This window comes from Coregonus clupeaformis, chromosome 26, assembly GCF_020615455.1.
Source record: "Coregonus clupeaformis isolate EN_2021a chromosome 26, ASM2061545v1, whole genome shotgun sequence".
NCBI classification, from domain to species: Eukaryota; Metazoa; Chordata; class Actinopteri; order Salmoniformes; family Salmonidae; genus Coregonus; species Coregonus clupeaformis.
Window position 1 is genome coordinate 13,530,931 of NC_059217.1, and position 15,497 is coordinate 13,546,427.

The 15,497-nt window shown below is 41.0% G+C and overlaps 1 protein-coding gene across 2 annotated transcripts in view; it reads left to right on the forward strand.

The window, feature by feature from the left end:
* Positions 1-12,312: 12,312 nt before the first annotated feature.
* Positions 12,313-15,497, forward strand: part of LOC121540402 (anosmin-1-like) — a 113,227-nt gene continuing 110,042 nt past the window's right edge. For both annotated transcript variants that reach the window (XM_045207669.1, XM_045207668.1), the window contains exon 1: positions 12,313-12,621. In XM_045207669.1, coding sequence (XP_045063604.1) covers positions 12,445-12,621 — 177 coding nt within the window. In that variant the 5' untranslated portion in view covers positions 12,313-12,444. The remainder of the gene's footprint in view (positions 12,622-15,497) is intronic.

Sequence of the window (15,497 nt, forward strand, 5' to 3'; positions counted from 1 at the left end):
GCACTCCCCCATTCTCATCGACGTGGCTGTAGCGGAGAAAAGATTTGGCATGGGTCATCAGATCCTCAAAAAGTTATACAACTGCACCATCGAGAGCATCCTGACTGGTTGCATCACCGCCTGGTATGGCAACTGCTCGGCCTCCGACAGCAAGGCGCTACAGAGGGTAATGCGTACGGCCCAGTGCATCACTGGGCCAAGCTTCCTGCCATCCAGGACCTTTATACCAGGCGGTGTCAGAGGAAGGCCCTAATAATTGCCAAAGACTCCAGCCTCCCTAGTCATAGACTGTTCTCTCTGCTACCACATGGCAAGCAGTACCGGAGCGCCAAGTCTAGGTCCAAAAGGCTTCTACCCTCAAGCCATAATACTGCTGAACAGCGAATCAAATGGCTACCCGGACTAATTGCATTGACCCCCCCCTCCCTTTTTTTATGCTGCTGCTACATGCCTCCGTGTCTGCGTTTCCGTGTCCCCCAGCTGCTGCGTATCTCCGTCCCCCGGTCAGTGGTCGTCCGTACATCGGCCTCTCGGTGCTCACGTCCTTGGGCCTTCCCATGCGTAGACCTGGTTGAGCTGGTAGTCCTCTGTGTCTCGCTGATATTTCCTGATCTTTGTTGCTTGTAGGAAGTCTCTGTATTTCCCAATGGACTGGTTGATTGAGTCGTCTATGGCTGTGAAGTCTGGGCCTAGAATCTCCTTCATTATAACCTCATGTTCACTGATCTTAACTTCAACTTATTTTACTTCCTTCGACACATGTTCAACGATTAGTAGCATTACATCTAAAGAACATTTTTGTTGTTTTTCCCTATTGTAGGCTCTTTCTGTATTCTCAGTCCTCTTGTAATGCGCTTGTTGCGCCAATACTCACTAAGAGTAGTGCCATGCAAGAACAATCAAGTTTATTTTTCTCTGAGTCTCTGGAGTTAGATTTTAAGTTAACCAGTAGAGTGTGGAGCTAGGTTGTCCATGTTGGAGCTAGGGAAGAAGATCTTATTGGCGTCTTCTTGTGTGAATGAGATGGTACTCGCATAGTGCATGGTAAGTGAGTTGATCTCTCGTAGTGATCGATTGTCTACTTTTCGTGTTTACTTGCAAGATTTCAGAGTGCAGAGTGAAAAACTGTGATTCAAAAGGCACTCGCACATCTGAGCTATCTTTGTTGCAGGTGCCTGGTAACAGTTGAATACGATGAGAAACAAGAAGAACCCCACACACTGCTCTTGCTAGTATCACTGCTCTTTATTAAGCTTTACGTATCGGCCTCAAGGCCTTCGTCAGAGCTTTTGTGAGTGTTCACAACCTGCAGCCCTATGTAGACATAGCTCCACCCAGATCCGTTCAATGCATCGAATGGGGTTGGAATCGAGGGAAAATAAGCAAGTGTTACCAAATATAACAATGTGCATTTCATAAGTATTCGAATAAAGTGTGTACATAAAACGTATCAAACAATACTGTAAACCCACAATGAGGACATCGACCTATCAAGTACGTTTTTATGAATCATTGGGTACGGTGCAAGAAAAATACGTCAGAGTAGTCTGAATTGGCGGCATTAATTTATGTTCACATTTACAACATAACATGCACGGGCATTTCATCATTAAGACCTTTTGGGAATAAAGTCTGGAGGGTGAAAATCCAAAAACCTTCTCTTTTGCTCAGAGTATTAATTTTATCACCTCCCCTGTCTGATATCTTCACTTTCTCTATGCCACAAAATCTAAAGGTAGAAAAGTCATGTTTTTGGTCATTAAAATGTACTGCGACTGGATAATCCCTGTCGTTTCTCCTGATTGAACTTTTATGTTCACTAATTCTCTGTTTGAGAGAATGAGAGGTTTTACCTACATAGCACAGCCCACATGGACATTTAATCATGTAGATAACATGAGTGGTGGAGCACTTAATAATGTCATTTATGTGGAACCGTTTTCCTGTATGTGGGTGGCAGAAATATTCACTCTTCATCATGTTGTTGCACTGTGCGCAACCTCTGCATTTATAACTACCATTCGGAAGAGGGCTTAAAAGAGCCTGGCTCATTTTATTTTCTGGCTGGCAGTTGGCATGGACCAATTTGTCGCTTAAATTGCGCGACCTTTCCTATAAGTGGTGGGTTCTTAAATTCAGCTGGCAAAGCTGGGTCCGATGATAAAACATGCCAGTGTTTCTTGACAGCATCTTCCACTTTGCGCGAGTTCAAAGTACATGTGGTGGTGAACATTACAGTGTTCTTTAGCTCTAGTGGGTCTTTTCTGTAGCAGTTCATCTCGTGTTTTCTCTAACGCCAAATTAAGAGCTTCAGCCACACATTGTGGAGAGTAGCCTCTTCTTAGAAACCTATTGCGGATCTCCGCTGCTTTTTCTGGATAGTCCTCTGGCATATACGGCGCAGTCTGAAAAACGGGCTTCTTGGAAGTCCTCTTTTTAGTGGCTCAGGGTGGAAGCTGTCCCCCTGTAATAGTGTCCCCCATTTGATTTCTCAATCCACATAGAGGTAATGAAAACGTTTAGTGTCACATTCAATAGTGAATTTGAGATTGGGGTCAATGTAATTGAGTAATGCCATAAAGTCTGACAGCTCTTCTCCCGTTCCTCCCCATATGCAAAAAATTTTGTCAATATATCGATACCACTTCAGGATTTTATTCAAAAATGTATTTTCATTTTCACTGTTAACAAAACGTTCCTCAAAATGACCCACATAAAGGAGCAAAAGTGGAGCCTATCAACTTGGGGTATTGTGTGTAGATTGATGAGATTTTGATTTATTTAATACATTTGAGAATAAGGCTGTAAAGTAACAAAATGTGGAAAAGGGGAAGGGGTCTGAATACTTTCCGAATGCACTGTATCCCCAGCAAATTAGATGTGAATTGTTCAAGCTACTGGGATAAATGTATGAATAGCAGGAATAGAAAGGGACCACATCTGAAGCTGGCCATCCTAGTTTAGCCTTGGCGTTCACATCTTCCTGTCAGAAATGCCTAGCTATGATATACTGACAAAAAATTCCAATTGCAAATACAATTCTAAAGATTGTTCCTTCAACTGAGGTAAAGAGCTTAAAAATATGGCTTTTAACTTGTCAATTTTGGCTCTGCCAGAAATGTCAGGGTAAGTTCCAACTCTAACTCAACTAGCTTCCACTGTCCTCAGATGCTGCCAGATCAGGAACATTTGGTTTTAATCAGAGTACAGGACAGACAGTAGGTGTTTCTGATATGGTTGTCTGTGTGTGCTTGTGATGGTGAACTTTTTGTTTTACTAATGGTTTATTCTGAAATTTGAGCAGGGTGTTTCTTGAAAACATGAAACTATTCTGTCTGGTGGTCACTGTGATGGCCAACTAAATGTGTGTGCCTGTGGGTCTTGCATCACCTCAAAAGCCCTTGCCTTTACCATCACTCATAGAACATAGTACTAAAGAGAGTTGTGCAAATTTGGTAGAATCTTATTCAAAAAAAGGTGCTTTCACCAAGTATTAACTCTGGAGTATGAAGACATACGCAATTAAGAAATCTTCAGTATTACATTTTGAATTAATTTGGAACATTTTCTATAATTTTCTTTCACTTTGAAAATGCAGAGTAGGTTGTGTAGATTGGTAGGGAAAAAATCAAATTGAATCCCTTTTTAGATTTAGGCAGCAACATGTGAAGAATGTGTGTAGACTTTCACTAGGTACTGTATAAGTAAAACAAAGAGCTTTGAGAATGCAAAGAGAATGCCTTGGGCATTTCCTGCAAATGACTTATTGAGCAAGAACCCCCTCTTGTTCTCTCTCCTTATCCTTGAGATATTCTATAAAAGCTGCCTTATTTATATAACCTTGCCCTTTGACAGGATTTGAATAAATTCGGAAGTGCTGGTATGTTTTCAGCTGGCTACGACTCAAATAATTCAGGCCTGTGTGCTATTTAAATTCAATTTCAATTCAATTTAAGGGCTTTATTGGCATGGGAAACATATGTTAACATTGCCAAAGCAAGGCTACGACTCAAATAAGTCAGGCCTGTGTGCTATTTCAATTAAATTTCAATTCAATTTAAGGGCTTTATTGGCATGGGAAACATATGTTAACATTGCCATAGCAAGTGAAGTAGATAGTAAACAAAAGTGAAATAAACAATACAAATTGACAGTAAACATGACACTCACCAAAGTTCCAAAATAATAATTATGTGCAAATAGTTCAAGTACAAAAGGGGAAATAAATAAACATGGTTTGTATGGTGTTTGTTCTTCACTGGTTGCCCTTTTCTTGTGGCAACAGGTCACAAATCTTGCTGCTGTGATGGCACACTGTGGTATTTCACCCAATAGATATGGTCTCTCTCTCTCTCTCTCTCTCTCTCTCTCTCTCTCCTCTCTCCCTCTCTCTGAGATCACCATTTTTAATGCACCCTCATTTCTGTAACCCAATAAGTTCAACAAGTGATTAAATATTTTGTGCAAATCTCTCTGAACCCATATGTCTCGTGACCCACATCGGGTTAAAAGCCTTTCTGCTTCCCTTTGGGAGAAGGCATGCCAGGAGTCAGCGCTGTTTACTTTCTCTTCATCACTTCCTCTCCACTTTTATTTGGAGAGATCATCCAACTCTTTCCCCTCCACCTGGAAAATTACACACAGACCCTGGGACAATTATAATTTTAACCTTAATAAGGGTACATTGAAATTCTCAGAACATTGCTGTAATTCTAGCATTAACCATGTGTTTCTCGCAGGAGACCTAGAACTCCCATATTAAAACCCTTAATATCTGAAGTTTGCTCAGCGTCAGCTGGATATTGTTACAAATATCACTGGGGTTATGGTTGTGATTAATATCCACATGGAACAGATCTTGAACATACACTGCCAGTCAAAAGTTTGGACACACCTACTCATTCAAGGGTTTTTCTTTATTTTTACTATGTTATACATTTTAGAATAATAGTGAAGACATCAAAACTATGAAATAACACATATGGAATCATGTAGTAACCAAAAAAGTGTTAAAATAAATCACAATATATTTGAGATTTGAGATTCTTCAAATAGCCACCCTTTGCCTTGATGACAGCTTTGCACACTCTTGGTATTCTCTCAACCAGCTTCATGAGGTAGCCACCTGGAATGCATTTCAAATAACAAGTGTGCCTTCTTAAAAGTTAATTTGTGGAATTTATTTCCTTCTTAATGCGTTTGAGCCAATCAGTTATGTTGTGACAAGGTATACAGAACATAGCCATATTTGGTAAAAGACCAAGTCCATATTATGACAAGAACAGCTCAAATAAGCAAAGAGAAACGACAGTCCATCATTACTTTAAGACATGAAGGTCAGTCAATCCGGAAATTTCCAGAACATTGAATGTTTCTTCAAGTGCAGTCGCAAAAACCATCAAGCGCTATGATGAAACTGGCTCTCATGAGGACCGCCACAGGAATGGAAGACCCAGAGTTACCTCTGCTGCAGAGGATAAGTTCATTAGAGTTACCAGACTCAGCCCAAATAAATAAAAGTAACAGACACATCTCACCATCAACTGTTCAGAGGGGACTGTGTGAATCAGGCCTTCATGATCAAATTGCTGCAAATAAACCACTACTAAAGGACACCAATAAGAAGAAGAGACCTGCTTGGGCCAAGAAACACGAGCAATGGACATTAGACCAGTGGAAATGTGTCCTTTGGTCTGGAGTCCAAATTTGAGATTTTTGGTTCCAACCGCCGTGTCTTTGTGAGACGCGGTGTGGGTGAATGGATGATCCCCGCATGTATAGTTCCCACCGTAAAGCATGGAGGAGGAGGTGTTATGGTGTGGGGGTGCTTTGCTGGTGACACTGTCTGTGATTTATTTAGAATTCAAGGCACACTTAACCAGCATGGCTACCACAGCATTCTGCAGCGATACGCCATCCCAGCTGGTTTGGGCTTAGTGGGACTATCATTTGTTTTTCAACAGGACAATGACCCAACACACCTCCAGGCTGTGTAAGGGCTATTTGACCAAGAAGGAGAGTGATGGAGTGCTGCATCAGATGACCTGGTATCCACAATCCCCCGACCTCAACCCAATTGGGATGTTTGGGATGAGTCAGACCGCAGAGTGAAGGAAAAGCAGCCAACAAGTGCTCAGCATATGTGGGAACTCCTTCAAGACCGTTGGAAATGCATTCCAGGTGAAGCTGGTTGAGAGCATGCCAAGAGTGTGCAAAGCTGTCATCAAGGCAAAGGGTGGATATTTGAAGAATCTCAAATCTCAAATATATTTTGATTTGTTTAACACTTTTCTGCTTACTACATAATTCCATATGTGTTGTTTCATAGTTTTGATGTCTTCACAATTATTCTACAATGTAGAAAATAGTAAAAATAAAGAAAAACCCTTGAATGAGTAGGTGTGTTCAAACTTTTGACTGGTACTGTAAATAAATGTAAATGTACTGGTGTGTTAATCCCACTTTACTGTAGTCCGCAAAAACACTACAGTGAATACTGTAGTAGTTACTGTAGTATACTGTAGTATTTACAGTTAACTATAGTATAATTAACGTAGTGTTTTTTGACTGTAGTATACTGTAGTGTTTTTGTGGACTGTAGTATACTGTAGTATTTACTATTGTGTTTTTGTTTCATTATCTTTGAGGCTTTCTCCTTGAGGAGAAAAAACACGTTTTCCATAACCTGTAGTTAGGTAGGACTGGGGTCTGAATGTGTAGCTCAGAGCTTCTGCTCTTTTCTATAACCTGTAGGGAACACAATATATGATCTATGCTTGGCATGTAGGTTTCTCACTTATGGGTAGCACAAACTGGTATTTGGGGGAGGGGAATGAGCAGGGTATATGCAAGTGAAATACTGTAGTATTTACTATATTTAAAACATTTTAGTGTTTTTGCAGTCATTAATGTAGTATTTACTACACTGTTTTCTTGCGGATAATACTGTGGTATTTACTATAGTATTCTACAACATTCTATAGTAAGTACTACACATGATCAAGGGATATTACAGTGTGTAGTATGGTATTCTACAGTATACTACAGAATTCTATAGTAAGTACTGTAGTATTATATCGTAAACTGTAGTATTTTTTCATGTGGGATGTGATCATTTAGGTGCATATGTGTGCAAACAGGATCAATAACTATAAAAGGCTATATCACAAATCCCCATAGTTAATAAAATAGCTACAGTGCATTCAGAAAGTATTCAGACCTGTTGACTTTTTCCACATTTTGTTATGTTTCAGCCGAATTCTAAAATGGATTAAATAAATGTTTTCCCTCATCAATCTACACACAATACCCCATTATGACAAAGCAAAACAAGTTTAGACATTTTTGCAAATGCATTAAAAATAAAAACTAGACATACCTTATTTACATAAGTATTCAGACCCTTTGCTATGAGACTCGAAATTGAGCTCAGGTGCATCCTGTTTCCATTGATCCTCCTTGAGATATGTTTCTACAACTTGATTGGAGTCCACCTGTGGTACATTCAATTGATTGGACATGAATTGGAAAGGCACACACCTGTCTATATAAAAGGTCCCACAGTTGACAGTGCATGTCAGAGCAAAAACCAAGCCATGAGGTCGAAGGAATTGTCCATAGAGCTCCGAGACAGGATTGTGTCGAGGCACAGATCTAGGGAAGGGTACTGAAACATTTCTGCAGCATTGAATGTCCCCAAGAACACAGTGGCCTCCATCATTCTTAAATGGAAGAAGTTTGGAACCACCGAGACTCTTCCTAGAGCTGGCCGCCCGGTCAAACTGAGCAATCGGGGGACATGGGCCTTGGTCAGGGAGGTGACCAAGAACCCAATGGTCACTCTGACAGAGCTCCAGAGTTCCACTGTGGAGATGTGAGAACCTTCCAGAAGGACAACCATCTCTGCAGCACTCTACCAATCAGGCCTTTATGGTAGAGTGGCCAGATGGAAGCCACTCCTTAGTAAAAGGCACATGACAGCCTGCTTTGAGTTTGCCAAAAGGCACCTAAAGGACTCAGACCATGAGAAACAAGATTCTCTGGTCTGATGAAACCAAGATTGAACTCTTTGGCCTGAATGCCAAGTGTCTCGTCTGGAGGAAACCTGGCACCATCCCTATGGTGAAGCATGGTGGTGGCAGCATCATGCTGTGGGGATGTTTTTTAGTGGCAGGGACTGGGAGACTAGTCAGGAATGAGGGAAAGAAGAATGGCACAAAATTCAGAAAGACCCTTGATGAAAACCTCCTCCAGAGTGCTCAGGACCTCAGACTGGGGCGAAGGTTCACCATCCAACAGGACAATGACCCTAAGCACACAGCCAAGACAACGCAGGAGTGGCTTCGGGACAAGTCTCTGAATGTCCTTGAGTGGCCCAGCCAGAGCCCGGACTTGAACCCGATCGAACATCTCTGGAGAGACCTGAAAATAGCTGTGCAGCGACACTCCGCATTCAACCTGACAGAGCTCGAGAGGTTTTTTAGAGAAGAATGGGAGAAACTCCCCAAATACAGGTGTGCCAAGCTTGTAGCATCATACTCAAGGCTGTAATCGCTGCCAAAGGTGCTTTAACAAAGTACTGAGTAAAGGGTCTGAATACTTATGTAAATGTGTTATTTCCGGTTTCTTTTATTTATACATTTGCAGAAATGTCTAAAAACCTGTTTTTGCTTTGTAATTATGGGGTATTATGTGTAGATTGATTAGGGAAAAAAACAATTTAATCAATTTAAAATAAGGCTGTAACGTAACAAAATTTGGAAAAAGTCAAGGGGTCTGAATACTTTCCCGTATGCACTGTATATCTTGTTGATAAATGCATAGCAATAAATCAGAAATGTACTGTTTAACCTTTTATTGCAGTGGCCTAAATTAGGGTCACACAGAGTGATTCTTGACTCTTAAACAAACCTACTTTGAAAAAAAAGTATACACCTCACACACATGGTTATGAGCTTAAAAAATTGAAGACACCTGTACCATGTCAGATATAGAGTTGACATTCATTCAATTTGGAATTTGCATCCCAATATTACACTTTATATACATCACATAAGACTGAAATATAACAAAACTGTTTGACATATGTCGTGATGTGACTTACTTTAATGTATGACTGTTATTTATCGAATCACCTATTTATGTTTGATTACCACTCCATTAAATTAATCATGTAACAATTAACTCATTAGGAATTTGGGGCACCACGGAAGAAGTTGTTTAACGAGTTACCATCTCCCGAATTAAACTCTTAGAATATATATATGTTATATATCGATAACAGTCACTTATTAAATAATTACCTTATATCAGTCTCATTCTGAACGTCGCATAATCCTTGAACCTGCAAGAACCCTAACCTTTTTGATGAATCAGCAATACACTAATTGGCTTAATTATTTATTTACTAACTAACTAAATAATAACACAATACAAACACACATAGGTTATTGATTACTAATGTAATACAATGAAAACAGGTCCCTAGTGGACTGGACTAACAATAGCATGACTGCTTGGGTAGAAGGAGGGTCAGAGTGGAAGGGAGAGACAGAGATTCAAACTATCGTGGTTACTTTGGAAACTATGCCCACTAAACGCTCATTCGGATTAGAAATGCAACATGTATTTACTTGTAGTTGTCCTCGATAGTTGAGTTGATGATGTAGGACTCTGGTTTGCCCACCAGAGATCCCAATGTCCTTGGTAGAGTTTCTGGTCGTAGTACTGGTTAGATACTTCAGATGTACCAGCGGTTGTTGGAGAGGGATTGTCCTTCCCACTTCGTGTCTTTAGTGAAAGTTCTCTACACAAATATACATGCCAGCTGCAGACTGAAATGATAAGGTTTAGTGCATTGTCTTCTTTTTCACCTCGTGTAGAGGTTGAGAGTTTCAGAGTTTCACCATTTCAAACGTATAGACTACCATCTCACGTTTTCTGGTCTTACCATTTTGTAACGTGTAGCTTCAGCTTCACACTTCCTGGTCTTGTAGAAATTCAACCATTTGCAACATCCGGCTTATACCGTAGTATGCTTGGTCTTCCTTTGGTAAAGGAGTTGTAGTTTTAAACCATTTTGTAACGTTTAGCTCACGCTTCACGTCTGCTGGTCTGTGGAGTTTCAACCATTTTAAGTCGTGGGGCTTGCTGGTCTGAGGGGAATTTTGTCACGAGGCTTTTTATGCCCTCTGGGTAAAAGGGCCGTTCCATCATGTTTGTGCTCATCTGGGCGTGGCCACTGACTGAGAACAAATCAAAATGGAAAACAATCATCTCATCTAGAATGAGAAGGACTGACCATCCATGATGTCAACATTATAGTTTTAACCATGCTTTGAGGCTATGTAGTGTTTGTTTACATTTACTTTGGTTTACAAACATTGGAGTAAAACAAATGTTATATTTTGGGTTCTGATGGGGTACTATGGTTGAACTAAGCTCATGAGACATTTATAAGTTATGTTCTTCAAGAATCAATGGGTACATATCATTCATTTATGAGTCCAAAAAATGATGTAGCAACTGCAGATTGCACCTTTAAAATCCAAAGATACCTGTTGTCCAAAGATAAAAATGTTGTCTAAACTTTGTTTAATTAAACTACGAGCATAAAAACCAAATTGAAAAACACAGAGGTGGTTTCCATCTTGAACACTATAATTAGCACCAATTTATGACTATACTGTAAAGGGGTGGTTCCACCAATTTGGTGCCTTTTGAGATGTGTAACTTGATGAAGAAAAACTTTGGATTTCACCTCATTTTAACATTTGTCATAAAGAGCAGATGTTCAACAAACATGTTCAAAAACATTTTCCCATCAAGTGTTTGAATAAAAAAATGACTATAGTAAGTGCTTATTAAGTGCCAAATAAAGTAACACAGTTGACCATAACGAGGTTGACGATTTAATCTTAAATCAGCCATAAATCCTTGTGACAGGGGAACTGTAAGCTTGTTGTGTGCAACAGGGAGGGGCAATTGAATGCAAGCTTCACAAAAAAACAAAGCAATTGTTACAAAAATTACAGTCTGTCTAGACCCGCTCAGTTTTCCACCAAAAAACACCAGAAAATTGCCAAAAAAAGTAAAACCAGCTCACCTGCTTTTACGTTATGATTTGACTATTAGATTTTCAATGTTTCCGTGAGAGTGTGATTTGAAGGAGTGTAGGAGGGTAAATCACAGAATGCAGAGTTTATTCCGTAGTACACAGTTATGCTGTATAACGTCAACAGTTCAGTGCGCAAAACAGGCGCACTGGAACAAATACAGGCACACAGGGAAAATAAACCCCGGCAATACAAAGTACAGGTAGCTCCACCGAGCTACACTCGTCTCACATGACACAATCACCCACAAGGACAAGGGGGCAGAGGGAACACTTAAACACATACTAATGAGGGGAATATGAACCAGGTGTGTGTAAATGACAAGACAAGACAAATGGAATGATGAGATATGGAGCGGCAGTGGCTAGAAGGCCGGTGACGACGAACGCTGAAGCCTGCCCGAACAAGGAGGGGAGGCAGCTTCGGAGGAAGTCCTGACAGTTTCTTTTGAAAAAAATATTCACAATATTAAAACGAGAGTTCAATTCACATAAGGTTCACAAAGTTTTTTTTTTAGTATTTGTTTTTTAACCTTAAAATGAATCACTAATCACAAGAAATAAATAATAATCAACAAAGCAACAAAATAACTAGGGCTTTACAATTATGATAAAAACATGTTGGGGATATGTGGGTTTAAATCTTCCTGGAAGTCACAGAGGGTGCATGGAGGGACATGTCATAATGCTGCATTTTGGCATTTTAGCAAGTCTTTATTCATATAAAAAAATTAATCCGATTTATTGAATTCTCCATGTGGTCTATATGAAAGGGCACTTCATTGAATATAACAGGCTTTTAAAATGTCTATATTGGTGCACGATTTCTACTTAAAATGGCCACAAAAGGCAATCATTTCGTGGAACGAAGGCTGCCTGATTCCCATCACAAACAGACCTTTATAAGCCTAGACTCATTACAGTGACTAATAGGCTAAATGGCAAAGACAGTGTAAATGGAAACATACATTTTGTAGTGCGTGTATTGATATAATAGAGATTGTTCATTAATTTAGTCTAAATTGCGCTGAATCGTGGCACTGTGTTAGGAAGTTCGGAACTCCAAAATAGATGCCCCCTCTGCTCTAGTCTCGACAAGACCCTGGCAAAGTGATGAGGTGCCACACGTGCAACGTTGGGGGGAGTGTCTGCTGCAAAAAGGAATCTAGGCTACCCTTTTCCTCTTCTGCAGACAGCGAGTGGCAATCTCTCCATTCCATTCCAAACCTGACTTTCAAAGTGAACTAGAGGAATTGACACGGGCTGGATAGTACTAAAAATAAATCTGTTCTAGAGAAACTGTCGTATTTTGTCTGTTTTCAGGCAACAGCATGACAGTGTGGCGGGTTACCGTTGTCTTTACATTGTGTTTGATCGCGTTGAGCTCCGCGCGCAGGACTGGTGCTGAAGACAGGGAGGTTTTGGAGAAAATTAACAGCGCGAAGTGCACTTCGCGCTGCCTCTCTCTGCACATGACACAACTCACAGCATCTTTTAAACATCTTCAGGTAAAATAATTTAATTAGATTAAAAACGTCCATGTGTGGACACATTTTACACATACTTTGTTGTTTGAAAGTAGCCTGTGGTGCGTAATGTGGTTATGTTGATGGAATTTCATTTTATTCAGTGTGGTAGCCTATGTCTGAATGTAAATAAATTCAGTTGTGCAATACATAAAACTGAGTAGCATGTGCATAAATGAGTAGGCGTAACTTATGCATTAAGCACAACATTTTGCAAAGCATTAGATCCGCGGCCACCTGGGTGGAGGGGTAACGAGGGTAGCCTCTGGGTAGCCTCTGGGTCCCTCGCTCTGGGCTGCGTTGGCGTGCAGCTGATTCACGGCTCTGAAGAGGGAGTTGGCGATTATGGAGGGAGGGAGAATGGAGGTGGGGCTGGCTGAGGGTGATAGAGAGAACATTTGGTCTGAAAACTTGTGGGACCTGTAGAGTGGAATGAAACTCTACTTGTTTTAGGATACACCTAATAGGTAGATTCCTTCTAGCTATTAGGACCTAATCCTTGAGGAGAAATTACAATTTATAACATGGAGCAAAATATCACATATAGGCCTATCCTTTGTGGTTGATGTGTTGCAATATGCCTATTTCCTTTTTGCCTTGTTCCAATTAGTTATTGTTCCCCTTCTGATAGGATTGACTGAAGAATACTCCAATAAAAAAATAAGATGTCTAGGCTCAAATGCTCCCAGCCTGTCCTACATCTTGAAGTACAGTTATAAGACAACATTTCTATCCAAACAGATCCTTATCAGGTCTTCTCTGCCCTGAACTTTCTGACATATGATAATGTGAGTTTGAGATATGATGTGACTTCATATGCTGTGTGGTGGAACCACATATATTTGTATATAACAGCCACAGATGACATCATCTGTGTGTTTGTGTGCCAACAACAAATCATACCCACAGCCACAGAAGCGTGTGTGTCTGTGTGTGTGGTGTGTGTGTGAGAGAAAGAGAATCCCACCCTGGCATGGCTTGCTTCCTTCCCCTGGAATGTGACGCTCACTATTTCCAGTTCACACCTCAGTCAGCCTTCGGCTTAGTGAGTAGTATTGTGTGGTGTTCTGTATGTGTTCCCTGTAGCGTTTGTATGTTTGTGTGTGTTTGTGAGAGGAGAGGGTCCGTGTGTGTGGGTGTGCGCCATGTGTTTAAACAGTTTTGTGTGTGTCTCCTTTCGGTACTTGGGAGTAGATAGGTGGATCAGGTCTGATGTTACCAATGCAGCCTTCCACACCACCTATGAGCTCAGACAGACACAGGCAGTCTATTTCCCCCTGATGTCATTCTCTCCTGGGGCAATGATTTACTGCTGGGGGGGGGGGGTGAATGAGCTGACCTCAGCCAATGAGAGAAGGGCTTGGAAGTGAAAGTGCCGACCTCAGCCAATGAGAGAAGGGCTCGGAGGTGAAAGTGCCAACCTCAACCAATGAGAGAAGAGCTGGCTGCCGTTTTACGGGCTCCTAACCAATTGTGCTATTTTGTGTGTTTTTTCGCATTGTTTGTAACTTATTTTGTTGATGCTACCGTCTCTTATGACCGAAAAGAGCTTCTGGATATCAGAACAGTGATTACTCACCTCAAACTGGACAAAGATTATTTCTCTAATGAGTCGGACGCGAAGGATATAATGTTGCTCCCAGACAAGGCCCAAATCCCCGTCATTCGCATGAAGAAAATAAGGAAATACAGGGGCGGAGATCAGGGTGCCTTGTGAGAATTTGTCGGCGAGTGGGTAACCCGCCTCTACCATCTGTTCTATTAGCCAACGTGCAATCACTGGAGAATAAACTGAATGAGCTCCGTTTGAGACTAACCTACCAATGAGACATTAGAAACTGTAGTTTCTAATGTTTCACCGAGTCGTGGATGAACGACGACATGGATAATATACAGTTGGCTGGGTTTTCCGTGCATCGGAAGGACAGAACAGCTACGTCTGGTAAGACGAGGGGAGGGGATGTGTGTATATTTGTCAATAACAGCTGGTGCGCGATGTCTAATATTAAGGTAGTCTCGAGGTATTGCTCACCTGTGGTAGAGTACCTCATGATAAGCTGCAGACCACACTATACAGTGGGGAAAAAAAGTATTTAGTCAGCCACCAATTGTGCAAGTTCTCCCACTTAAAAAGATGAGAGAGGCCTGTAATTTTCATCATAGGTACACGTCAACTATGACAGACAAATTGAGAAAAAAAAATCCAGAAAATCCCATTGTAGGATTTTTAATGAATTTATTTGCAAATTATGGTGGAAAATAAGTATTTGGTCACCTACAAACAAGCAAGATTTCTGGCTCTCACAGACCTGTAACTTCTTCTTTAAGAGGCTCCTCTGTCCTCCACTCGTTACCTGTATTAATGGCACCTGTTTGAACTTGTTATCAGTATAAAAGACACCTGTCCACAACCTCAAACAGTCACACTCCAAACTCCACAATGGCCAAGACCAAAGAGCTGTCAAAGGACACCAGAAACAAAATTGTAGACTTGCACCAGGCTGGGAAGACTGAATCTGCAATAGGTAAGCAGCTTGGTTTGAAGAAATCAACTGTGGGAGCAATTATTAGGAAATGGAAGACATACAAGACCACTGATAATCTCCCTCAATCTGGGGCTCCACGCAAGATCTCACCCCGTGGGGTCAAAATGATCACAAGAACGGTGAGCAAAAAATCCCAGAACCACACGGGGGGACCTAGTGAATGACCTGCAGAGAGCTGGGACCAAAGTAACAAAGCCTACCATCAGTAACACACTACGCCGCCAGGGACTCAAATCCTGCAGTGCGAGACGTGTCCCCCTGCTTAAGCCAGTACATGTCCAGGCCCGTCTGAAGTGCATTTGGATGATCCAG